The following is a 25,711-nucleotide window of genomic DNA, read 5'->3' as shown; positions in this document are numbered from 1 at the left end:
ATGAAGTGAACAAATGTGGTCAGAAAATGGTGCTCATAGACTTGCTCAACACAGGATTGCTAGAAACCTTCAATTTATAAAAAAATGCACTATCTGTAAAGTGAAGCGCAATAAAATGAAGTATGCCTGTATTTTATCCACTCGATCTGTCTTATACTGAGAGTGGTGTGTTAAAGTCTCCTTAATGTTTCTGTATTTCCTTGGCATCTGTTGTAGTTTTTGCTTTGTAAAGATAGTCACTATGTTATTTGATACATAGATATTCATAAATGTTTTATCTTTATTTTGAACATTTTGAATTGCAACTTTTAACATTAATTCTTTTTGATTTAATTCTAATTTGCATATTGCATTTTCTGTGTTTCTTTTTCTACATGATATATTTCGTTTGTTCTTTTATTTTTTTAAGTTCCTTTTGGTATTCAGGAAATTTTATACTTTGTTCTTTTGATTACTTTTCTGTGTATACCTTTTTAAAATTACTTTTCTGTGTATACCTTATTCCCTTGCTTTCTTAAGTAAGCTCTTATTTTTTAATACACGTTTTATGTGGTTGTGATTATTTAATGGTATCCTTTCTCTCCTATCTATTGTCTGTATGTTAATAAATGAACTTATTTTATTTTTACTCTCTTTCGCCTCCATTTTTAGTTACTTTATTTCTACATATCACATATAGCATATGTCATTTAATAAATGATTCTTCCCCACTCATCTCTACCTTTATTTTTTTAATCTTAGCTCTATAACTAAATAAAGCAGATACTTCCCATTCTTTTTGCTACTTGGTTGGATGAAGTTCATCTTTCTTCTTCAAGATAGTCTCATGAATACAAAATTCCCTGAGTGCTTGTTTATTTAAAACTTTTTCTGTAACCCTGATACTTGAGAAACATCTTGGTTAGATATAGAATCCTTAGATTGACATTTACCTTAATTTATTTCTTTTAATGTTGCCTTGCTTTGTGCATTATTTTTGAGAAGTCTGATGCCAATTTTATTCTCTTGCCCTTGTAAATTATTTCATCTTTTTTCTAGGAGGCCCTAAGGATATTTTTTCTTTATGTCTGAAGTCTTACTTTTAAAGTTTTATCAGGATATGTGTTAGAGTTGATTATTGCAGGTCAGTTTATCCTGGCTTCTGATGGACTTTTTTAACATGTGTATTTCAGAGACTCCAGTTGTATGTAAATTGGATATTCTTTTTCTATCTTCTATTTCAATCATTTTCTGACAATTTTTATCTTTTTCTAAATCTCATTTTTATTCTTTTAGTTGTTACCCCACTGTTCTTCAGTGCCCTGTATTATTTTATTTTTATTTTATTTATATTTATTTATTTGTATTTTATTTTTGTTTTTTTCAAATTTATTCTTCCTTAGGCACCTTATAATTTAGGCTTCATTTCTAAATTTTGTCCTTTTACTTCTTTTCCTGACTTGAAACGATTCTTCCTTTCTTGGTCTATTTCTTCTTAGTTTTTGATTTCTGATTTAAGATTTAAGATTTCTTTGTCCCCCATATCTAAATGCTGTTTGATAATTTCTAATTTAGATTAGAATGTTGTAGTTTTCTTCTGCTTCATAATTGTGTTTTTTGTGTGGGGGTTTCATCAGCTGAATTGCTTAGATTCTCATTTTTTGTTTTTATAATTATATAGATGAAGACTGCTTCATTTTTGTGGGCAAGATTGGTGGCTTGGGACGGTTTACAAGATTCCTACTTCAAGAGCTCCCTCTTCTGGTAGTTCCACAAAGTATAGTGTGTTTATTGTCTTTTTAAGGAGAGGAATTAAAGGACCATCAATTTATTGGATGATGCTTTTTAAGAAGTTGTAGGTCCACAATTTTTTAAGCCTTTTTTTTTTTTAAGATTTTATTCATCTGAGAGAGACAGAGACAGAGAGAGCACAAGTAGGGGAGAGGCAAAGGGAGAGGGAGAAGCAGACTTCCCACTGAGCAGGGAGCCTGCTACAGGGCTCGATCCCAGGACCTAGATATCAGGATCTGAGCTGAAGGCAGACGCTTAACCATCTGAGCCACGCAGGTGCCGCACGTCCACAATTTTTAAAATTTAAGTCTTAAATTTCTCTTTTGCTTTTTCTTTTTACTACATGATTTCCACAGGATGTCTCCCTATTCCCTCTTAAAAATTCTTCTCCCCCAAAACATTACCTTTCCTGTGTGTGTACTTTTAAGTCCTTTTTAACCACAGTATTCTCACACTTTGACTTTTTCTTTCTGGCTTGATTTTTAGGTTTGTACCTAGTTCTTTTCTCTCTTTTACAGTTTTTCCCAAACTGCCCTTGCTCTTCATGGAAGTTTGAATGGGGGAGTGGGGAAAAGCTTGCTGGGATTTGCTTTGTACTTTCTACCTACAGATAATTTGAAGTTTAGATGTTCTATTTTCTGGTTGTACTGACGATATCAGTTTTGTAATGTTTTATTGGTTCTTTTTGTTCTTTAAAAGGAATGTAGAAGTGATTGTAATATATTATGAACTCAAACCTTTCATTTGTGTTGCATTCCTTGAACAGTTTTAAATAGTCGACTAATTGATGTCCTCGTTTTAGCTCAGTGTTTGTTTTTTTTTTAAAGATTTTATTTATTTATTTGACAGAGAGAGAGCGTGCAAGCAGGGGGAGGGGCAGAGGGAGAGGGAGAAGCAGGCTCTCTACTGAGCAGGGAGCCCGACGCGGGGCTCAATCCCAGGACCCTGGGGTCATGACCTGAGCCGAAGGCAGATGCTTAATGACTGAGCCACCCAGGTGCCCCTAAGCTCAGTGTTTTTATAGTAATTTTAAAGTAATTTTGGTAGTCCTGTTTTTATTATGTTTAAGGTTTCATTGTACTGGCTCTAAAATATAAGGAAGAAACCCACAATAATACTCACATACAATATCTTAGAATCAGTTAGATCTAAGTAAATATTCATAGTAGAATTAGGATTGATAGTTCCTGAAATAAATTTTGGAAGACAAAAAGTAAGTTGGTGAATTTCTGTTAAAAATATTAAGGTCTTATTTTATGAGTTTACAATAATAATTGTCTTTTGTTCTTGTTACAGTTGGTGGTGTCCTTACTTCTGTGCCTTCTGGACTGGATTATGGCCTTACCTCTAAAGACACTGCTCCAACCAGTCCATGCTACAGGAGCAGAAAATGATAAAATAGAAAAATCTGTCCTCAATTGCATTTATAAGGTCAACTTGTTTGCTTTATTGTTTATTTGGTAACCAACAGTTTTTAAAACTGAAAGAAATCATATTTCTTAGTATTACATTCTTATTTTTTAGAGCTAGGTATTTTCTAAGAATGTAGATTTATCCTACAGGACCTAAGGATAATTAAAACTTCTTCCTACAAGACACAGTTGTTTCACTGCAGATTTGTGAAAGGAGTCAAATATTTGTTGAATGTGAGAATCATTAGTTAAATTTTATTCATTCTTCTTTTTAAGAAGTATTAAATTTACCTTGATTGAAGAACTAAGTTTTAAAATGCTTAAAAATTTTGTCAAGCTCTTATATTACCAGTTGACATTTTTTTCCCTTTTATTTATCTTCACTGAAAAGGAAAACTATGTTTTTCCTCATACTTCCAGGTATTACATGGGTGTGTTTATGGAGCTCAGTGTTTTAGCAATCCAAGGTATTTTCCAATGAGCCTCTCTGATTTGGCATCTGTAGATTATGATCCTTTTATGCATTTGGAAAGTCTAAAAGAGCCTGAACCTCTGCACTCTCCGGATTCAGAACGATCTTCTAAGCTTCAGCCAGTGACAGAAGGTAAAATGAATTCACTTCAGGACCATATTATTTCTTGTGTTCTCTCAAAATATGATTTGAGGGCATAGGTAGAAATAATAGAGATGATATATCTTACTTTGTAGTTGTTTACCTCATCATGTATATTATACCAAATTATTTTAAGAACTTCAGAAACATAGTTACTAAGATTATATGTGATGACATTCCATTTATACTTCTAGTTAAGTTATTCTGATAAGTTCTTTTTGATATTTTATACATCATAGAATTTATATAATGGAATAACAGATTTAGCTTTGGAGCCTAACAGATGTGGTACTGAATTTTAACTCTCATTTACTAGCTGAATGGCTCTGTTTCCTTATTTGTAAAATGGGGATAATAATATTCATTCCTTCATGGTTGTTTTGAGTACTGAATAAGATAGGATGTGTAAAACCCTTTGCATAGTTCTTGATAGGTAGTGAACTCAGTAACATTTTTTTTAAGCCACATTGTTTCTACATTCAGAGAGTTTACTTTCTGATATAAGGGAAAGATGTAAATAAATAAATATGAGTATAAAAGTAAAACTACATTTTAGAATTATGGAGGTAGCCCAGAGGAACCAGCAGTTATTGAAGGGTTTTTAAGAAGGTTATATACATGATAAATTTAGTATTAAGAGCAGTTTGAAAACAGTATTTTATATGGCCCATGTCTTCCACCTGTTTCTGTAAATAAAGTTTTATTTACATCCATACTGTTCATTTTTATATCATGATGGCTGCTTTTGTGCAACAACAGTAGTGTTCTACAGTTGCGAAGATCATGTGGTCCATAAAACTGAAAATTTTTACTATCTGGCCCCTTACAGAAGGAGTTTGCTGATCTTTGGTATGTTAGATTGGTTTTAGGGAGGTTAACGCAGGAGCAGAGAGACCAATGATGAGGCTGTTGCAGTACGCCAAACAAGAATTGCTAAAGGCTTAAATTGGTTAGATTTCCCACAAAGTAGACCAAGAATATGAGAAAGGTTAGAGGTTTGAGAGGGAAAATGAGGAGGGCAGTGTTGGAAAGGGTTTAGTTTGGGGTGCCTGTTGATTATACACATGAAGACCACTAGCAGGCAGTTTGTTGTATATGCAGATGTCAGATATAGCAGAGAGGTCATTGTTAGGAATATTTATTCGTGTGTGTGTGTACATGTGTCCGCACACATGCGTGCATGCCTGTGTTTGTGTGTGTTCTGAGAAAAGTTGGAAAGGAAGGAAAACTGGGAGAGAGTAATTTCTGAGAAATAAAAACATGAAAAGGGTATTTAAAAGACTCGGCACTGTTATTAAGTGATAGGTCAGATATAGAAAGGCTGAAAAATATGTCTGCTTTAATTTCAGCAGAGAAGTAGGAGGGAGAAGTGGATGGCTGCTGGTTGAGGAGCAAGGAGTAGTTAAAGAAATAGAACCATTTATCAAAAGTACTCTTTACAGAAGCTTGACTGTGTAAAAAAGAAAAGTGGTAACACAGTGGTGAGCTAAAGGGTAATTCAGGGGTAAAGGAGTTCTAAGGATGAAGAGAATTGAACTTTTAATTATAAGCTGAGAAGGAAGATGAGAAGGTGATCATTAGTATGGTGAAGTTCCTGAAGAGTGAGCTAGAAAGTATAGGTGCTAATATTAGCCCTTATTCTGACCCAGAAAGAAGAAGAAAATGGAAGTAAAATAAGGGAATTGGCAGAAGTTATTGAGAGTCCAACAGAAAATGGAAACTACAAAGTTTTGGTTGTACTAGTCAGCATTCAGTAAGGTGGATGTGGTGGAAAAACATGGGAACTATGGCTTTCAGAGTATTCCTATATGATTTAGCCATGGAATTTAGGCTTGGTGAGGATTAAACTGATGCTTGGAAATGTCTTATAAGTTAGAAGAAAATGGAATGATCCAGTGAATCATAACATAGATATTGGTAATAAGTTAGAACAGTGATTCTCAAGGGGTACCTGGGTGGCTCAGTCAGTTAAGTGGCTGCCTTCAGCTCAGGTCATGATCTCAGGGTCCTGGGATCGAGCCCCGCAACAGGCTCTCTGCTCAGTGGGGAGCCTGCTTCTCCCTCTCCCTCTGTGCTCTCTCTCCATCTCTCACACACTCTCTCTCCCTCAAGAAAAAAAAAAAAAAAGAACAGTGATTCTCAGTCTTAGTTGTATATTACTGCTGCTCTGTTCCCATCCATAGAGATTTTGAAATCTTGTTTTGGGATAGCTAGGATTTTTTAAAGCTTTGCAGGTGATTAATATGCAGCTGAGGTTTACAATCACAGAGAGCATCAGTATGTTAAGACAGCAGTTTGTTGTTTTTTTTTTTTTTTTAAAGATTTTATTTATTTGAGAGAGAGAATGAGAGATAGCACGAGAGGGAAGAGGGTCAGAGGGAGAAGCAGACTCCCCGCTGAGCAGGGAGCCCGATGCGGGACTCGATCCCGGAACTCCAGGATCATGACCTGAGCCGAAGGCAGTGGCTTAACCAACTGAGCCACCCAGGTGCCCTGTTGTTTTTTTTTATTATGTTAATCACCATACATTACATCATTAGTTTTTGATGTAGTGTTCCATGATTCATTGTTTGCGTATAACACCCAGTGCTCTATGCAGAACGTGCCCTCTTTAATACCCATCACCAGACTAGCCCATCCCTCCCAACCCCCCTTCCCCTCTAGAACCCTCAGTTTGTTTCACAGAGTCCTTAGTCTCTCATGGTTTGTCTCCCCCACCGATTTCCCCCCCTTCATTTTTCCCTTCCTGCTATCTTCTTTTTTTTTTTTTTAACATATGCATTATTTGTTTCAGAGGTACAGGTCTGTGATTCAACAGTCTTACAGACAGTAGTTTTTAAAATGAGTTTTTAAGCAGTAGAACTCCTTCACAAGGAGTTTTACATAAAATAAATTTCACAAGGAAGCCCAATTTGTAAAACTTCTAGAAGTAGAGCTGCAGCAGGGTGGGCTGCAGATCCTACTGGGATCCTACTGACTTCTCTTCTGTCCATCTCCAAAAGCATTCTCCAAGGGTTCTACAAAACAGAATGGGAAAATCACTAGATTAGTTGATTGTGGTAAGAGTAAGCTGTTAAGGAGGAATTTGATTTTTAAAGGTGGAATAGTTATAAATGATTAAGACATCTAAGATGTGGCCATGATAATGGATTGGTGATGTAGAATGCAAGTGAAGATAGGAAGTTACACATCAGAGAAATAGGGCTAGAGTTTGGGGTTGACCACAAGTTGCTAATAGTTTGTCCAAAACACAAATACAGTTGACCTGACCAACAAGGCTTGAACTGTGCAGGTCCACTTACACATGGGTTTTGGGTTTTTTTGTTTGTTTTCTTACTATAAATGTATTTTCTCTTTCTTATGATTTTCTTTTCTCTAGCTTACTTCATTATAAGAATACAGTATATAATACATATAATGTTCAACATATGTGTTAATCACCTGCTATGCCATTGGTAAGGCTTCCTGTCAACAGTAAGCTATTGGGAGTTAAGGTTTTAGGAAGTCAAAAGTTAAACATGGACTTTCAGCTGCATGGGGGGCAGTTGGCACCCCTAAACCCCATATTGTTCAAGGGTCAGCTGTATACAAGTGAAATAGGAATGTAAGATATAAATTTTATCTCAGATATAGTAAAGATATACTGTGGGAAGTATAGTATAGCAAAATAATTTAGACCATAATTGATATGTAGGCAACTTTACATATTATTTCTTTAGATTTGGTATAGTAAAAAGGAGTGTTTATTTTACTTGAAAACAAAGTTATATGAAAAGATTAGTTGTTTTTTTTTAGGGTAAAATGATAAAGTTTGATTGAGGGTATTATAGCGCACTTGTTAAACAGTGAAATAAATAGTTTACTTATGTAAAGAGAGGTTTTAATGTATTTCAGACAAAATCTATACCATTAATAATCACTGGAGAAGATACAAAAGTAAAGATTTAAATAGGAGAACTTTATATTGATACCAAATACTCTTTGGAGCATTATTCTCTAAATGTATTAAGTTGTACCCTTGGACTTTCTTAAAGATATAAAAGACCAGACAAATGCAGACCCTTTTAGGAACAGCTGTAGGCCAACAGCAGGTGATTCTGTGGTCTGTAGTGACTACATGCTGTGTTGTTGTGTTTTTTTAACATGGCAAAGTGACTAATCACTGTGCCCTTCTCTAAGGCATGCTTCATCATCTTCAAGTACTTTTTTGGCCAAAGGTTTCTAAACATAGAGTGTCCCTAATAAGCTCAGTATTGGATTGAACAAGTCTGATTTGAGAACTGTTGGCAGGAGTAGCTGTAATTATTAAATTCACTAAATAATAAAGCAAGGTAGTAAAGTTGGCTTTTTGTCAAATGGCAGTAGTCTTATTAGCAAAAAGTCATCATTTGCAGGGTCAGAGTGAAAGGCTCCAAAGGATTCATTCTGTCCTAATTATAGTTTCACCTATACATATTATGCAAAGCTAATATTTAAAGCATTTGCCAAAATTAACTTCCTCTGCATGTTCTATTACAGTGCAATGAATTGCTGCAGCTTTTTATGTCTTGCTGCTTTTGTATGCCATAATAATCTGTAATTATGGGTTTGCTGCAAATGCTGTAGGGTTTGTTTAATCTGACAATCTGAAATGACAACCCTGAATAGACTTATTTAAATGAATGCCAGTTACACAAAGCCTTAGAAGCATCGATATCTTCATGTTGCATTTTCTCATAAAGCTAGTTATTTAGAATTTCATTTTGAATATTTAGAGAATTTCATGTATTTTCTTTATATCTAAATAGATATGTAGAAGAGAGATACATACGTTCTATAGTTTATAACTCAAAAAAAATCTAAATAAAATTGCCCAATTAACAAGCTGAGATATTTTTATCCTCTCATATTTATATATATCCTGAAGAGAAGCAGCTTAGGAAAGAAAATGCTGTTACCTACATTTAAAATCTAAATATATTTTTTAAGTATTCTCAGTGTTAATAATTATGACAGATTTGTGAACAAGCTCATTTGAACTTCATTCCCACTATCTCTTCCTTTGAGAAGAGGATGTATAGGATGGACAGGTACCTGGGCTTAGCGGTTTGTTGTAGGTAAAGAGCGGGGCTTGTTCTTGCAGTTTATTTATAAGTTTGAAAAAGGAACTCATAAAACCTCTGTTACTTATAATGCCCTCAAAATTGAATGATTTATATTGCTTCTGTTATATCCAATTTTTTATATGAGTTTTCAGTTCATCTTTATAAGAAATCTGTATTATTTTTAGAGAAAAATGGTGTTTAAGGTGTTGTATGTGATTTGTCCATGATCACAGCTCAGACCAGAGACAGTGTCAGGAATTTGTCTCTGTTTTGTGATCTGCTTCTATTAAATTACATTCTTTCACTTCAGAAATGCTCTGCAAAAAAGATTCACTGCATAGAACAAGTCACCTATTTAAGATTATCACTCAAAAGGAAAGAAGAAGGAAAAAGAACAAAATTTTTTTCGTACATCAAAAAATTTTTTAATGTCTTTAATTATGATTTTTTATTACCATTTAAAATGTGATTTAGTCTTATTTAAATGAGCTTTTCAATTGATCTCGCCCTTTTATATGGTAATTTACACTAAATACTATTTTGAAGTTACTATACAAAGAAAAAATAAATTTTGAATTCATTATTTCCATATGTCACAGTGATTTGCCAAAAGAAAGCGGCATTTTAAAAAGAAAAATATGAAAATTAGAGTTGTGGTAAAGATGGAAATAACACTGAACTGGGAAGCAAAAGACCAGCCTTGTTCTTCTATGGCAGATAAATCCCTTAACTCGTGTACCCACTTGTCCTCATGTTCAAAATGACAGGTATTGGCTAAATTGTGTGTAAGGCATGAACGTTCATTAAATTCTGTTATGAGGGAAGGGAAAGCAGACACTAGATTCAAGCCACCCCTCTGTTTTTCATCATACAGTGACATATCTTTTTACTTGGCTTGCATATGGTCTTAAAAATGTAGGATTGAATTAAGGTTAATCATTTAGTGTTATCTAGTGTTAAATAGCTGATTTTCAGAACTAGCCATATTTATAATTGAAGAACAACTCAATGTAATTGGAACTTTTTAAGTAAACTGAAAAATATTCATATACATATGTATATAGTAACAAACTTGATTGATAATGGAAGATTAAAATTTTGATACTCTAACATTTCAAAATCAACCAAAGGCCAGAGAAAACTGTTCTTTCTTAGAGTTGGAATAATGGAAGAAAATGTTTTTGCTATTAATGGCACAGCTGCTGGTTTCTTGCTGATCTCTGCCTGTAGCCAGTGTGTTGGTTCCAATCTTCAGGGCTGTGGCCTTGAAGATGTAACACTATTCTTTTCTCTTGCCTCTTTTTAAGTATTATATGAGCAGTGCACAAGCTAATGTCCTTATAAACTCTTTTTTTAAGATTTTATTTATTAATTTGAGAGAGAGGGAGAGAGCACAAGTGGGGGAGAAGGAGAAGTAGTCTCCTTGCCAAGCAGGGAGCCTGATGTGGGGCTCCATCCCAGGACCCTGGGATCATGACCTAAGCTGAAAGCAGCCATTCAACCGACTGAGCCACCCAGGCGCCCCTGTCCTTATAAACTTTTAAAGTAGGGTTTACTGAGATATAATTTACATAAAATAAAATTTATTCTTTTTTATGTGGGAATTTTACTATATATTATGTTGGCTGGTTACACAGTTCTGTACAGTTACCAAAATACATCACAAAGTACACTTAAAACTAAGGAATTTATTACATGTAGATAATGCTTTGATCATCAGGATCAAATCTAGATTTAGATTTAGATCAAATGTAGACTTATTATGGGAGGTAGGCCATAGTATTCCCAAATGATTAAAATCCTTTCAGAATATAAACAATACTCAGACAAGATCACTCTTAAGACTGGTAGAACATTATGGAGACACAGTCATTCTGCAATCATGTCTATAATTACATAAGACAAGAACACAGTAAACATACAAACACACAACTAAACATCCTAACGTGAATGATGAGTACTTCCTTACCAATGACAGCTCTTCCCCTGCCTCCTGGATGAAAAGTATCAAGATAATCCTCACCGAACTGTCTCCACTTCCTGATACCACTTATTTCAGAACTGGCTTCCACATCAGCCCTACTTAGGGTCACACTGGCAGTCTTTGGCTAGTGGGCTTTGACAAGTTATTGTCTATCTCCACTTCTTCCTTCCTCCCTTTATTCTCTGTGTTTTCTGCCTTCTTTTTCCCTTTTCCTCTTCCTTGAGGTCCTGACATTTCAGGCCTCTGAGTGCTATATTCTTTGAGTTTTCTTTTTTTACTCTTTGGTATGTTTTTTTTTAAAAAAATTACTCATATGGGTATCCTCTTTATCTGTTTGTTTTCCCTAAGGTGTTTAAGGAAGGAAGGAAAAATGCTTCTTACATACTACCTAACTGCTCAGACTAGGTCACAATGACCCAGAAGAGTATCTTACAAAAATATAATACATAAGCAGGCCCATAAAATTTGCTTTCCCTTAAAATAAAGTTTTTGTGGCATATACTGGCTATACCAACTCGCGGTTTTAATTGATTCTGACTCCTACTAAAGTTTAGTGAAGGATTACTTTTCTCTGAAATTTTTATATCATCGATAAAAGCCATTATTAAATGACATTTAAGGCATGCTGTCTCTCTGAATTTACTCATAAGAAACTTATCATTTGGATTTCATTGGCTTTCTAATGTGTGTACTAAGTGATTTCGGGTGATTTATAATACTTGCGATCCTTCTTTTAAAGTATGATTTACATATAAAGACTTAAGTTTAAATTATGACTCCATAAGCAAAATTTTGAAAAAGGGCTTTTTCATAAAATTAACAAAACTTCATCAAAGAGAGTTTTCTTCTTTGCCATCATTCCTGTAGTACAGAATCTGAATTGGAAATATTCATATTTACTCTAATATTTTAATATGATCTTGATAATGTGAGGAAATCTCCATTTGTTGTCTAATAATTTCATTGTTAACATGACTTCCTAGGAAGCAGCAGTATTCCCACTCACTTATATTTCTTATTTCTAGTGAAAACTCAAATGCAACAAGGATTAATATCTATAGCCGCCCGCACTGTTATTACACATCTGGTAAATCACTTGGGCCATTATCCAATGAGTGGTGGTCCTGCTATGTTAACAAGTCAGGTGTGTGAAAATCATGACAATCATTACAGTGAAAGTACTGAACTTTCTCCTGAACTCTTTGAGAGTCCAAATATCCAGTTCTTTGTGTTGAACAATACAACCTTAGTGTCCTGTATCCAGATCAGATCAGAAGAGAGTATACCCGGAGGAGGTTTATCTGCTGGCCTTGCATCAGCCAATTCAAATGTTAGAATCATAGTACGTGATCTCTCCGGAAAATATTCATGGGATTCTGCTATCCTGTATGGACCACCTCCTGTGAGTGGCTTGTCAGAACCTACGTCGCTTGTACTTTCATTGTCTCGCCAAGAGAAGCCAGAAGAGCCTCCTACATCTAATGAATGCTTAGAAGATATAACAATAAATGACGGGATTTCCCTCCAGTTTAAAAGAGGATTTAGAGAAACTGTACCAACTTGGGATACCATAAGAGATGAAGAAGATGTTCTTGATGAGCTTTTGCAGTATTTAGGTATAACTAGTCCTGAATGCTTACAGAGAACTGGAATCTCACTTAATATTCCTGCTCCACAACCTGTGTGCATTTCTGAAAAACAGGAAAATGATGTTATTAATGCAATCCTTAAGCAGCACACAGAGGAAAAAGAATTTGTTGAGAAACACTTTAATGACTTAAACATGAAAGCTGTGGAGCAAGATGAACCAACACCTCAAAAGCCTCAGTCAGCATTTTATTATTGCAGATTGCTTCTTAGTATATTGGGAATGAATTCCTGGGACAAAAGGTAAGAATAAAATTTTTTTTTTTTAACATTAGTCTTATTCATCTTTTGGTCAGGCATTTTAGTTTCTCTTCTTTTCCCCACTAAATTTTATCTACCAATTAGTTCTTTGGCTTTTGGACAGATTTTTTTTTTTTTTTTGAGACAACTGAGTTATATCAGGATTCAAGGGAATAAAAAGATAACTCAATAAATTATTAACATTTTCATAATGACTAGTAGAACTTTCTGACTTTGAAATTACAGCTCATATAATTGAAAAAAAATCTCATTTTTCCAACCTTCACGTAAGCTAATAGGAAAAACTTTTTTTCTTATAACACTTCTGACACCAGATATGTGGATTTTCCACACCAGGCAGGTCCAGCACTAACTGGAGTTAGCACAAACAGATTGAGGCCTCAGACCCACAAGACTGCCCCCCACTTCAGACACCAGTTGAAAGTCCATATTTCTGACCAGCTAGCTATAAATACCAGATAACTACCTCCTCAGGTTTGATAATTAGCTATAATGGCTCACAAAACATTTACTTCTGTTCAGCAGTTTATTATAAAAGGTAGTTAAAGGATACAGATGAACAGACAAATGGAGAAGTACATAGGATGAAGTCTGGAAGGTTCCCAGGTGCAGGAGCTTCTGTTCCTGTGGAGTTGGGGTCCGCCACCGACCCAGCACATTGAATTGAGTTGACTAACCAGGAAGCTCTTTGAACCTCATGGTTTAGGGATTGCCTTCACAAAGGCATGATTAATTATTAACTCAGTCTCCAGCCAGTCTCCCCTCCCCATAGGGGTGGCTGAAATTTCCAAGCTTCTAATCATGGTTTGTGCTTCCGGATGACCAAGCCCCATCCTAAAGTTATCCAGGAGCCCACCAAGCATCACCTCATCAGAACAAAAGATTCTCCTATTACCAGGGAAATTGCAAGAGATTTAGGAACTCTATGTAAGATGTTCCTGTCACCTTCATTGCTCAGGAAATAACAAGAGTTTTAGGAGCTCTGTGTCAGGAACTGGGGCAGAGCCCAAATACATATTTCTTATTATGTCACATAAGCCTAATGGGTTTTTTTTGACAAATAACAATATGATCTTTTCTTGTTTGTATCAGAGAAGTTAACTCAAGATTTATCATCAAATCAAGAAAAGAATCTGTATTTCATTTTTTTAAATTTTGTTTTCTTACACATGTTGCAAAAAGCTTGCAGTTAACACAAAGTATTCATGTAAGTTGGGTAAGAGTTAAATGAAAAGGCATTAGATTTAAATCAGAAGAACCAGGTTAGAGTCATTTAACTGTTAAGCTTCAGGCTATAAGTTGAGGAAATAACTCCCACCTCAAATAATGGTGAGAATTTAGATAATGTACATAAAATACCAAATTGTACACTAGTATAAAGCATCATTATACATTTATTTTTTAAATTTCTGTGATACTAAAAGCTGTAGGGATGTGGAAGACACAGCATTATTTATTGTTTTTGTTCAATTTATAGTAGGAGGGGAACTCAGGTATCACTGGACAAATAAATCTTAAAGTAATTTAAATGCAGGTGAAGCACTGAAATGGAGTTCTACTTGCTTGACTAGTGTTTATAATCTTAATTTAAACCCATTTATTAGAAGGGAGTATTCTCTGCTTTATGGGGAAGACATGTCAGGAATACAGTTTGCCTTATGGAATGTCCAAATGTAGGTAATTGCCACTCGTGTAAGTACATTCTACTCTCTCTTGCTGTAGGATGGTCCGTATATTGGCTCTTGAGAAAAATTAAAGGTGGGAAGCTATATTTTACCACAGCAAGCATTGATTTCATGAATATAATTTGTACGTATTTAGCACATAAAGAATGTTTTTGGTAAAATGTCTACATTGCTTCATAGTGTAAAAAATACCTGTAAGGTAACATAAGGAAGAAAGCAAATTCCATCTGGATTACATATGCTTACTTGATAATGATTTAGATTTTGTGAATATTTTATTTCTCATTAGGAGCAACTTTCTTATATATTTTTAGGAAACTCTTGAGAAGGAACCTGCAAGTACTTTTATCCATTTTTCTGGATATGAGTTTGAGAAGCTCACAGCATCTGCAAGGAAAAATTGAAGTTATCAGTAATGATCCACTGACAGAAATCTATGAGGGCGTTGGTAGAAATAATGACATTTATTCTTTACATTTCTTTTAGGGTCTGTTCTCCTTTGTGTTAGAAGTATGAAAAGGCAAGAAAAGTGTTTAAAAGTTGCATGAGTAGAATGGAAAGTATTTCCGGGACTGTCATGTCATTCACTGCAAAGGTGATGAAAATGTTTATAAATCTCTCTATTTAGGAGGAGCTTTCATCTCTTGAAGAAAAATGAGAAACTACTTAGAGAACTTAGGAACTTGGATTCAAGACAGTGGTAAGTTGTTGGAGGACCTTCAGATTTATAACTAGCAACTGTCAGCTATTTTTATTTATGTGTGAATAGTACTGTATTGTTGACTTTCTGAACAGAAACATTTGATTTACTTATACCTTTAAATAATCTTTTTGAAAAAAATGCAGGGCTGCATTAAAATGTTTGGTATCTTTGAATAGTTTATACCTTTTTAATGCATTTCAGAATTCTTTTGATGGCAGAAATCTAACTGAACTTAAAAAATGTCCTTTGGTTTTCCCATAGTTAGACGTTCCAAATATACCCTTTTTGATTAGTCTTGGAGGTCTCAAGTGAAATGACTGGTGAATACACGCTAGTACATGGGGCACCTGGGTGGCTCAGTCGTTAAACGTCTGCCTTCGGCTCAGGTCATGATCCCAGGGTGCTGGGATTGAGCCCCGCGTCGGGCTCCCTGCTCCACAGGAAGCCTGCTTCTTCCTCTCCCACTCCCCCTGCTTGTGTTCCTGCTCTCACTATGTCTCTCTCTGTCAAAAAAATAAATAAAATCTTAAAAAAAAAAAAAAGGCTAGTACATACAAAAAATATTAATGGAGCAAAGAACATGGATATAGGTTACTATACTGCTATAAATCTGATTTCTCATTAAGCTCTTGGATATGTACCTGTTTACATTTGGGTTTTGATGTGTAAAATCTTGTTATATCATTATTTTAATGGTATCTAGGTTCTTGATGTATAGTATATGAACAAGACTTCTGGGAAACCAGTACTAGAAACTGCAAAATATTACTCAACTGGAATTTCTGTAAGGTTGACATGTATATATGTTACTTTCTTATCTAGACTCTAAATAAAATTTATGGATAGGGATTATTTGGCAGTATAACTAGAAACACATTAATAAAGCAATACTTTGAATACCTGTATTTCTGAGATCTCAAATCCACAACCTACTTAATATCCATTTCTCACTTTCTCACATCTTAGTCAGTTGGTGTTTTGTACTTTTATGTTTCTAGTTTTTTGCTTTTTCTGTTCCCACAGTCAGTCTGCCACCCACCTCTGATTTCATTTGTCCTGTCAGCAGACTTGCACATTGTCAGCTATAAAAATGCCATTTCTAACATCCTCAAAACTATTCTTCCACTTAAGTATATATATGTATATATATATGACTATAATCAATTCTCTGATCAGAATCATTCTTTTTTTTTTCAGATTTTATTAGAGAGCACACGCACGTGTGAGTTGGGTGGGGAGGAGCAGAGGGATAGAGAATCTCAAGCAGAATCCCCACTGAGCACAGAGCCTGATGCAGGGCTGGATCTCAGGACCCTGAGATCATGACCTGAGCTCAGGTCATGATCCTGGAGTCCCGGGATTGAGTCCCATATTGGGCTCCCTGCTCAGCAGGGAGTCTGCTTCTCCCTCTGACCCTCTTCCCTCTCGTGCTCTCTCTCATTCTCTCTCTCTCAAATAGATAAAATCTTAAAAAAAAAAACAAAAACAAAAAAAACCTGAGAGTCTGTGGCTTAACCAACTGAGCCATGCAGGCGCCCCTGATCCAAATCATTCTTAACATCTACTTTCTCTACTCCTAGGCAGCAGTATATTACTAGAGAAAATGATCAAACCAGTGTGATATAGAGAGTTACTGTAGATTCATGCTCCTTTACTTAAGCAATACCTTCTCTACTGTTTGGCAAATTTCTTATCCCTTGTTTACTTCTTACTTTGTTTCTCAGAGTAATTATTATAAACCTTCTTTGTTCTTTAAGCCCTTCATTATAGTCAAAAGATCATCTCTAATCTAACCTCACTGAGGATTCAATTCAAATGTTTGACCTCCTATGTAAAAGATAGTCTGGTAGAACAATAGTTCCTAACCTTTCTTCCTCCACCCATTCATATTTAACACACATTAGTCACACCTCTAATTAAATCCAGTGATTCTGACCATTGGGGAATTCATTTGAAACAAACTACCATGCCAGCAGTATTCTATAGGAATGCAAAATAAAGATTATTCATTCCTTTCCCATATCAAACAACTCCGCCTTATAACTTCTCTTTAAAATTTCTATATTGAGCCATCTTTTCTTGCTCACCTTCAGTTTCAGAAAACCCCTTTTTTTTTTTCTATCTGTACTTCTACCTCCTACCTTCTCTGCTTGCTCTAGGATCTTCAAAAAGTTACCACATCTTTATCTTGTATTTCTACTTACCTCTTTACCATAAGCACACTTGTTACGTTTCTTTAAACAAAACAAAACAAAACTGTCCTCAGTTACCATCCTTTCAAGCTATAGTCTATCCCTTTCATGCCTTTTACTACCAAATTTTATGAGAAAATATCTTTACTCACTTCTTTGGTTTTTGTGTTTTTTAGCTTTTTTCAGAATAATCTTTTAAAAATAATGTTTAGTTTCTCTAGTTATTATAGAAAATACACAATAGAAAAATAAACCATATATTTATAACACTATTCTGAACATTTGTTTATTTTCAGTCTTTTTTGATTATACATATGATTTTTTTGTTTTAAAAAACTGGAATCCTGGTAATATGTATGCAGTAAGTTATCTTTTAAAAAGGACTTTATCATGTTGGGAGCATTTTCCTCAGGCATTTTGGTATTTTTCAAAAATAATTTTTTATGGCGCCAAGTTCTATGATTATTGGACATTGACATTGTTTTTAATATCTTGCCCTAGGATAGGTTCCTAGAAATGGAATTATTACATCAAAGCATAAGAACTTATTTCACGCCATACATATTACAGAATTACTTTTCACTAAGTACTAATTTCTAATTAGTACCAACATTATGTAAGAACACTAATATAACTTCAACCTGGCCAACACAAGGTATTGGTCATATTTTCTAAACCTTTCCTAGCTTGGGAGGCAGATCATGGTATCTCTTTAATTTATTGTTCTTTACTACTAGTGAAGTTAATATCTTTCATGTATTTGTAAGAAATTTTAATTTTTTTTCAAATTCCCTCTTAGTGTCCTTTTTCTATTTAAAAGGAAATTTTTTTTAATTGCAGGAGCTCTTCTACATATGTGTGTATCTAAGGATTAACTTTTGTACTTATTGTGGGAGTTTTCCCAGTTAGTTGTTTGGCTTTCGGTTTTCAATAACTTCATATTGTTTAGCATACAGGTTTTTCATTTTTATGTAATTTTCTCAGTCTTCTTTCTTTGGATTTTTTTCAGTTGCTTATTGTGCTTAGAGAATTCTGTCTTGAAATCAATTAAATGTTCTGTATTTCCTTCTAGATCCATAATTACTTGGTAGGAATGGTAATTATTTTACATTTAATTCTTAATTTCTTCTGGAATACATTTTAGTTTATGGAATAAGAAATGGAACTAGCTTGAATATTGAAGAATAGTCTATTTCCATAATTTGTTGAATAATCCATACCATTCTCATTGATTTGATGTTTCCTTTATCAAATATTAACCGTTTTATATCAGAGCTATCTGTTCATTTCTATTGAGTTGTCTATCAGTTTTATGCAGATGTTAGTGATTATTATAGCTTTGTGATTTAATATCTGATAGACCCAGTCTTCTTCCTCACCCTATTCATCCATATCCTCCTTTTCTTTGATACTATCACCTGTTTATTCTTCTGGATACATGTTAGAATTACGCTCTTGTTTTCCAGAAAAAAAGTCCCATGAATATTTTGGTTTTGATTTACAATAAAACTTTCATATGGAGAGAATAAGTACATTTGCTATCATCATTCTTCCCATTCATAATCATGGTGTGTTTTTCATTTATTCTGAGACCCAGACATTACTTTTAGGGTTATTTTATTGTTGTTATGATATTCGAAATAGAATTTTTTTCCCATTATATTTTGCTGTCCAAATACTTTAGTGAATTCTCTTATTTATTTTAAACATTTTATAGTTGTCTATTCAGATCTGTTTAGGTATGTAATTACCTTACACATAATCTCTTTTCTAAAAGTTATGCCTATTTTTGCTTATATCATACTTTATTGCATTGACTAGAACTTCCACTACAGTGTTAAATACGTATTATAAGAGGGACATCCTGTTATTGGAATCTTTTTCAGCATCTGTTCCAATTTTCATAATAGTTTTGCTTTCTTAACTGATGTATATTATACGTAATATCACTAGATTGCTAATATTAAATAATTCTTGGAATAACCTACTGGGTCATTTGACTTCCTGTTGTGTTCAGTTTACTAGACTTTCATTTTGAATTAGGGTATAACCCATTTCTAAGCATATTCTATATTTATTTAATTTTTTATCTGTGCTTACTATGTTTAGAGTTAAGATTATAGCCAGCCTCATGAAATGAATATTATCTGTTGTTTGAAAATTTGGAATAACTAGTAAAATTTCTAATTCTTCCAGTTTTTTTCATCATTATTAGCCTCTGGGTTTTCGTTTAGTTCTTGGGTCAATTTCAGTGTTTTTGGTTTTTTACAAAACTTTTCATTGAGGTTTTCAAAATGCATACTAATACAAATTAGTACATACACACATATCATAATTCTGCTATATTCCTTTTCTCAGTTTTGTGGGATTTTTTTTTTGCTCTTTTTAAAAAATTAATTTATGTATTCCTATATCATCCCTTCAAAGTTTTTTCCCTCTAGATTTATTGAGATAGCATTGACATACAACATTGTGATAGTTTATGGTTTAAACATAATGATTTATAAATATATATATTGTAAAATGATTTCTACAATAAGGTTAGTTAACACATTCATCACTTCACATAGTTAGAATTTTTTGTGTAATGAGAACTTTAAAAATCCGCTCTCTTAGCAACCTTTAAATAATACAGTACTGTTAACTCTAGTTACTATGCTGTCCTTTACTTCCCCAGAACTTACTCATCTCACAGCTGGAAGCTTATACCCTTTGACCACCTTCACCCATTTCCCTATCCCCCACCCCTGAAACCAGTCTGCTCTCTGTTTCTGTGAGTTCAGTTTTTTCAGATTCCACATATAAGTAAGAACATTACAATATTTGTCTGTCTCTGTCTGACTTATTTCACTTAGCATAATGCCTTCAGGTTTCATCCAAGTTGTCACAAATGGCAGGATTTCCTCCTTTTGTTATGGCTGAATTTCATTGTATGGTTGGCCCTTGAAGAACACAGGAATTAAGAGCACCAACCTCACCCCATCCCCATGCAGTTCAATATCTGCATATAACTTTCACTTCCTAAAAACTTAACTACCAATAGCCTACTCTTGACCGGAAGCCTTACTGATAATATAAAGTCAATTAACATATAGTTTATATGTTATATGTGTTATATATATATATATATGTATTCTTAAAGTAAGCTATAGAAAAATGTTACTGAGAAAATCATAAGAGAAAATACATTTACAGTACTGTACTGTATTTATGGAAAAAAATTTGTTTATAAATAGACCCATGCAGTTCAAACCCCTCTTGTTCAAGGGTCAGCTGTACATGTATACCACATTTTCTTGATCCATTCATCTGTTGATGAACACAGGTTGTTTTCATACTTTGGCTATTGTAAACAATGCTTCAGTGAACATGGGGATGCAGATATCTCTTCAAGGTAGTAATTTTGGGGGTTTTTTTGGATATATATCCAGAAGTGGGATTGCTGGATCATGTAGTAGTTCTGTTTTTAATTTTTTGAGGAACCTCCATACTGTTTCCCATAAAGTCTGCATCAATTCACATTCCCACCAACAGTTTACAACAAGGGTTGTCTTTTCTGTATATCCTCACCAACACTTGTTATCTCTTGTCTTTTTGATAATAGCCGTTCTAGCAGGTGTGGGGTGATATTTCACTGTGGTTTTGATTTTCATTTCCCCAGTGATTAGTGATGCTGGGCACCTCTTCATGTATGTGCTGGTCATTTGAATATCCTCTTTGGAAAAATGTCTCTTTGGGTCCTTGCCCTTTTTTTTTTTTTTTTAGGTCCTCTTCTTTTTTCTTTTTGCCCATTTTAATCGGATTATTTGTTTTATTGCTGTTGAGTTGTATGAGTTCCTTAATGTTTTGGATACTAACCCAATTATCAGATACATATATATAGTTTACAAATATTTTCTTCCACTTCATAGGTTGCCTTTTCATTTTGTTTATCATTGTTTTGCCATGCAGAAGCTTTTTAGTTTGATGTAGTTCCACTTGTTTTGGTTTTGTTGCTTGTGCTTTCATATCTAAAAAAGCATTGCCGGGACCAGTGTCAAAGAGCTTTTCCTCTATTTTTCTTCTAGGAATTTTACAATATTAAGTCTTTAATCCATTTCATGTTAGTTTTTCTGAGTGGCATAAGATAGGGGTCTAGTTTCATTCTTTTGCATATGAATATCTAGTGTAGTGAAGAGACCATCTTTCCTCCATTGATATTCTTGGCTCCCTTTTCAAATGTTAGTTGACTATTCGTGCATGGGTTTATTTCTGGGTTCATAGTTCTGTTCAATTGATCTTTGTGTCTGTCTTTATTCCAGTACGGTTTTGATAACTGTAGCTTTGTAATATAGTTTGAAATCAGTAAATGTGATGCCTCCAGCTTTGTTATTCTGTTTTAGGATTTGCTTTGGCTATTTGGTGTTTTTTATGGTTCCATATGAATTTTAGTATAGCTTTTTTATTTCTGTAAAAAAAAAAAAGATGCCATTGGAATCTTGATAGGGATTGCAGTGAATCAATGGATTACTTTAGATAGTGTGAACATTTTAATATTAATCCATGAACCACAGGCTATCTTTCTCTTCATTTGTGTGTTCTTCAATATCTTTCATCAATGTCTCATAGTTTTCATTGTGAAGATCGTTCATCTTGGTTAAATTTATTCCTAAGCAATTTTTTGGGATGCTATTATAAATGAGATTGTTTTCTTTCTTTTTTTTTTTTTAAAGATTTTATTTATTTATTTGAGAGAGAGAATGAGAGAGAGAGAGAGAGCACATGAGAGGGGGGAGGGTCAGAGGGAGAAGCAGACTCCCCGCCGAGCAGGGAGCCCGATGCGGGACTCGATCCCGGGACTCCAGGATCATGACCTGAGCCGAAGGCAGTCGCTTAACCAACTGAGCCACCCAGGCACCCGAGATTGTTTTCTTTTTTCATTTTCAGATAATTCATTGTTAGTGTGTAGAAAAATGACTGATTTTGTGTATTGATTTTGTATCCTGCAACTTTACTGAATTTCTTTACTAGTTCTAGCAGTTTTTTGGTGGAATCTTTTGGATTTTCTTTATTTAAGATTATGTAGTGTGCAAAAAGAGATAATCGTACTACTTTCTCCTCAATTCAGATGCTTTCTATTTCTTTTTATTGCTTGATTGCTCTGGCTAGGACTTCCAATACTGTGTTGAATAGGAGTGACGAGGTTGGGCACTCTGATCTTGTTCCTGATCTTATAAAAAAGTCTTTCAGCTTTTCACCACAGAGAATATTAGTTGTGGGTTTATCAGATAAAGCCTTAATTATTTTGAGGTACTTTCCTTTATACCCAGTTTGTTGAGACTGTTTATCATGAATGAGTATTGAATTTTGTCAAATTGTTTTGCTGCATCTGTTGAGGTGATTGTATGATTTTTATCTTTTATTCCATTGATGTGATGTATAACATTTATTGGTTTGCATATGTTGAACCATCTTTGCATCCAGAGGATGAATCTCACTTTATCATGTATGATTCTTTGATGTGCTATTGCATTCTATTTGCTAGTATTTTGTTGAAAATTTTTACATCTATGTTCATCAGAGATGTTGGCCTCTAATTTTCTTTTCTTGTAGTATTCTTACTTAGCTTTGGTATCAAGGTAATGCTCTTCTGGTAAAATGAGTTTGGAAGTATTCCCACCTTTTCACTTTTCTGGAGGAGTTTGAGAAGAGTTGGTATTAATTCTTTAAGTGTTGGGTAGAATTCACAGTGAAGCCATCTGGTACCAGGCTTTTCTTTGTTGGGACGTTTTTGATTACTGCCTCCATCTGCTTACATGTTATTGGTCTGTTTAGATTTTCTGGTTTTCATAAATAAGTCTTGGTAGGCTGTACATTTCTAGGAATTTATGCATTTCTTTTAGGTTGTCCACTTGTTTGGTAAATAGTTGTTCATCATAGTCTCTTATGATCATTTACATTTCTGTGGTATCAGTTGTAACATCTCCTTATCATTTATAGTAATATTTATTTGGGTCCTTTTTTGTTGTGGTTAGTCTAGTGAAAGGTTTATTAATCTTGGTAATGTTTTCAAAGAACCAGCTCTTGGTTTTGTTCATCTTTTCTATTTTCCTATTCTTTATTTCATTTATTTATGCTCTAATTTTTATTATTTCCTTTCTTCTGTTAACTTTGGGCTTAGTTTATTCTTTTTCTAGTTCCTTTAAGTATAAAGTTAGGTTGTTTATTGGAGATAGTTTTTTTTTTTTTTTAAAGATTTTATTTATTTATTTGAGAGAGAGAGAGACATAGCGAGAGCAGGAACACAAGCAGGGGGAGTGGGAGAGGAAGAAGCAGGCTTCCCGCAGAGCAGGGAACCCGATGTGGGACTCGATCCCAGGACCCTGGGATCATGACCTGAGCCGAAGGCAGACGCTTAATGACTGAGCCACCCAGGTGCCCTAGTTCTTTTTTTCTTGATGTATGTATTTATCAGTATAAGCTCCCCTCTTGGAACTGCTTTTGCTACATTCCATAAGTTATGGTTTATTGTATTTCCTTTTTTTGTCTCAAGATATTTTTAATTTCCTTGTTGATTTCTTCTTTGATCCATTGGTTGTTCAGGAGTGTGCCATTTAGTTTCCCTGTATTTGTGAATTCTCCAGCTTTCCTCCTGTTTATTGATTTCTAGTTTAATTCCTTTGTAGTTGGAAAAGATATGTGATACTAATTTCTGTCTTCTTGAATTTGTTGAGACTTTTGTGTTTTAGCACATGATCTATCTTAGAAAATGTTCCATGTGTACTTGAGAAGAATGTGTATTTGCTGCCATTGGACAGAATGTTCCGTATATGTCTGTTAAGTCCATTTGGTCTATAGTATTGTTCAGATTCACTTTCTTACTTGATTTCCTATCTGGATGATCTGTCCATTGTTGAGAGTGGGGTATTAATGTCCCCAACTGTTATTGTATTGCTGTGTATTTCCCTTTTATTTTACTACTTGGTTTATATATATTTAGGTGCTCCAGTGTTGGGTGCATAAATATTTATTATTGTTTTATCTTCTTGATAGATTGACCCCTTTTCTTTATGATAGTAACTTTATCTTTTTTTTTTTTTACCATTTTTTATTTCACAGTCTGTTTTGTCTGATATAAATATAGCTACCTTTGCTTTCTCTTGTTTACCATTTGCTTAAAATATTATTTCCTGTCCCTTCAATTCTCATTCTCTGTTCACCCTTAAAGCTAAAATGAGTCTCCTCTAAGCAGCATATCATTTGGGTCTCATTTTTTTGTCCATTCAGCCATTCTAGGTCTTTTGATTGAAGAATTTAATCTATTTACATTTAAAGTAATTGTTGAGAGGTAAAAACTTACTAATGCCATTTCTTCATTGTTTTCTGTTTTGTAGATCCTTTGTTTTTTGCTTTCTCTCTTAGTGTCTTCATTTGTGATTTAAAGACTTTTTGTAGTAGTATGTTTGAGTCCTTTGTCATAGTCTTTTGTTTATCTGCTACAAGTTTTTTTCTTTGTGGTTACCACAAGGCTTACATAAAATATGTTATATTTATAACATCTTATTTTAAGCTGACTACAACTTGATAGATAGCATATAGAAACTTTATACTTTTACTTCTTCCTCACATTTTAGGTTATTGGTGTTACTACAATAACAAATTGTTATGTTTATGGTTATTTTAAAAACATTTTCTAACTTTTAAACTAAAGTTATAATGAGTTATGCATCACTATTACAGTGGGCTTTTTTTCTTGATGTAAATAATCTACTTAACCTTTTCAAAGAAACAGTTTTTAGTTTATTATATTCTGTTATATTCTGTTTTCTAACTCATTAATTGTTGTCTTATTTATAAGCTTTATATTGTTCTTTTTCTTCTAGAATTGAATGTTTTTGTCTTTTATTTTTTAACAATAAAATGGTCTTAGGCTATAAAATTTTTCAGAGTACAACTCCTGTCCATTTTTTTAGTCTCAGCTTAAACATTATGTTTTCTGAAATCCTTTCCCTAAACTACCTCTTTTTATCTTCCTCCCCAGTCTTTGTTTGGATCTTCCATGTGCTCTCACAGAGCCCTGTAACACTTCCCTGTCATCCATTTATCACACTGTAGTATTATTATTATTATTACTATTATTATTCTTAGATATTCTTATTACTTCTTTCCAAAACAATTATAATAACCCTCTAAATAATCTGTGAGTTCTTATATCCTAACTCTTCCCCATGATAATTTATCTTTGGTACTGAGTGGTCAAGTCCTTGAGGGCAAGAATCATAACTCTTTAGTTCTCTTGCTCAACATGTGTTCCAGACCTCACTGCTCTACTGAAACTATCCTTCTGAAGGTTAGTATCTTGACCATCAAGTCTAAAGTTT

The 25,711-nt window shown here is 34.0% G+C and overlaps 1 protein-coding gene across 3 annotated transcripts in view; it reads left to right on the top strand.

Moving 5' to 3' along the window:
- RALGAPA1 (Ral GTPase activating protein catalytic subunit alpha 1) overlaps positions 1–25,711 on the top strand; it is a 253,647-nt gene that overhangs the window by 151,038 nt on the left and 76,898 nt on the right. For all 3 annotated transcript variants that reach the window (XM_073895099.1, XM_073895100.1, XM_025870163.2), the window contains 4 exons: positions 3,067–3,201; positions 3,603–3,786; positions 11,889–12,753; positions 15,085–15,156. In XM_073895099.1, the coding sequence (XP_073751200.1) occupies positions 3,067–3,201; positions 3,603–3,786; positions 11,889–12,753; positions 15,085–15,156 (1,256 nt within the window). The remainder of the gene's footprint in view (positions 1–3,066; positions 3,202–3,602; positions 3,787–11,888; positions 12,754–15,084; positions 15,157–25,711) is intronic.

The sequence above is a fragment of the Callorhinus ursinus genome, unplaced genomic scaffold, assembly GCF_003265705.2.
Source record: "Callorhinus ursinus isolate GAN/ISIS: 27379988/994484 unplaced genomic scaffold, GSC_fseal_2.0 scaffold8, whole genome shotgun sequence".
Taxonomy (NCBI): Eukaryota; Metazoa; Chordata; class Mammalia; order Carnivora; family Otariidae; genus Callorhinus; species Callorhinus ursinus.
This window is presented reverse-complemented; position numbering and strand designations above follow the sequence as displayed.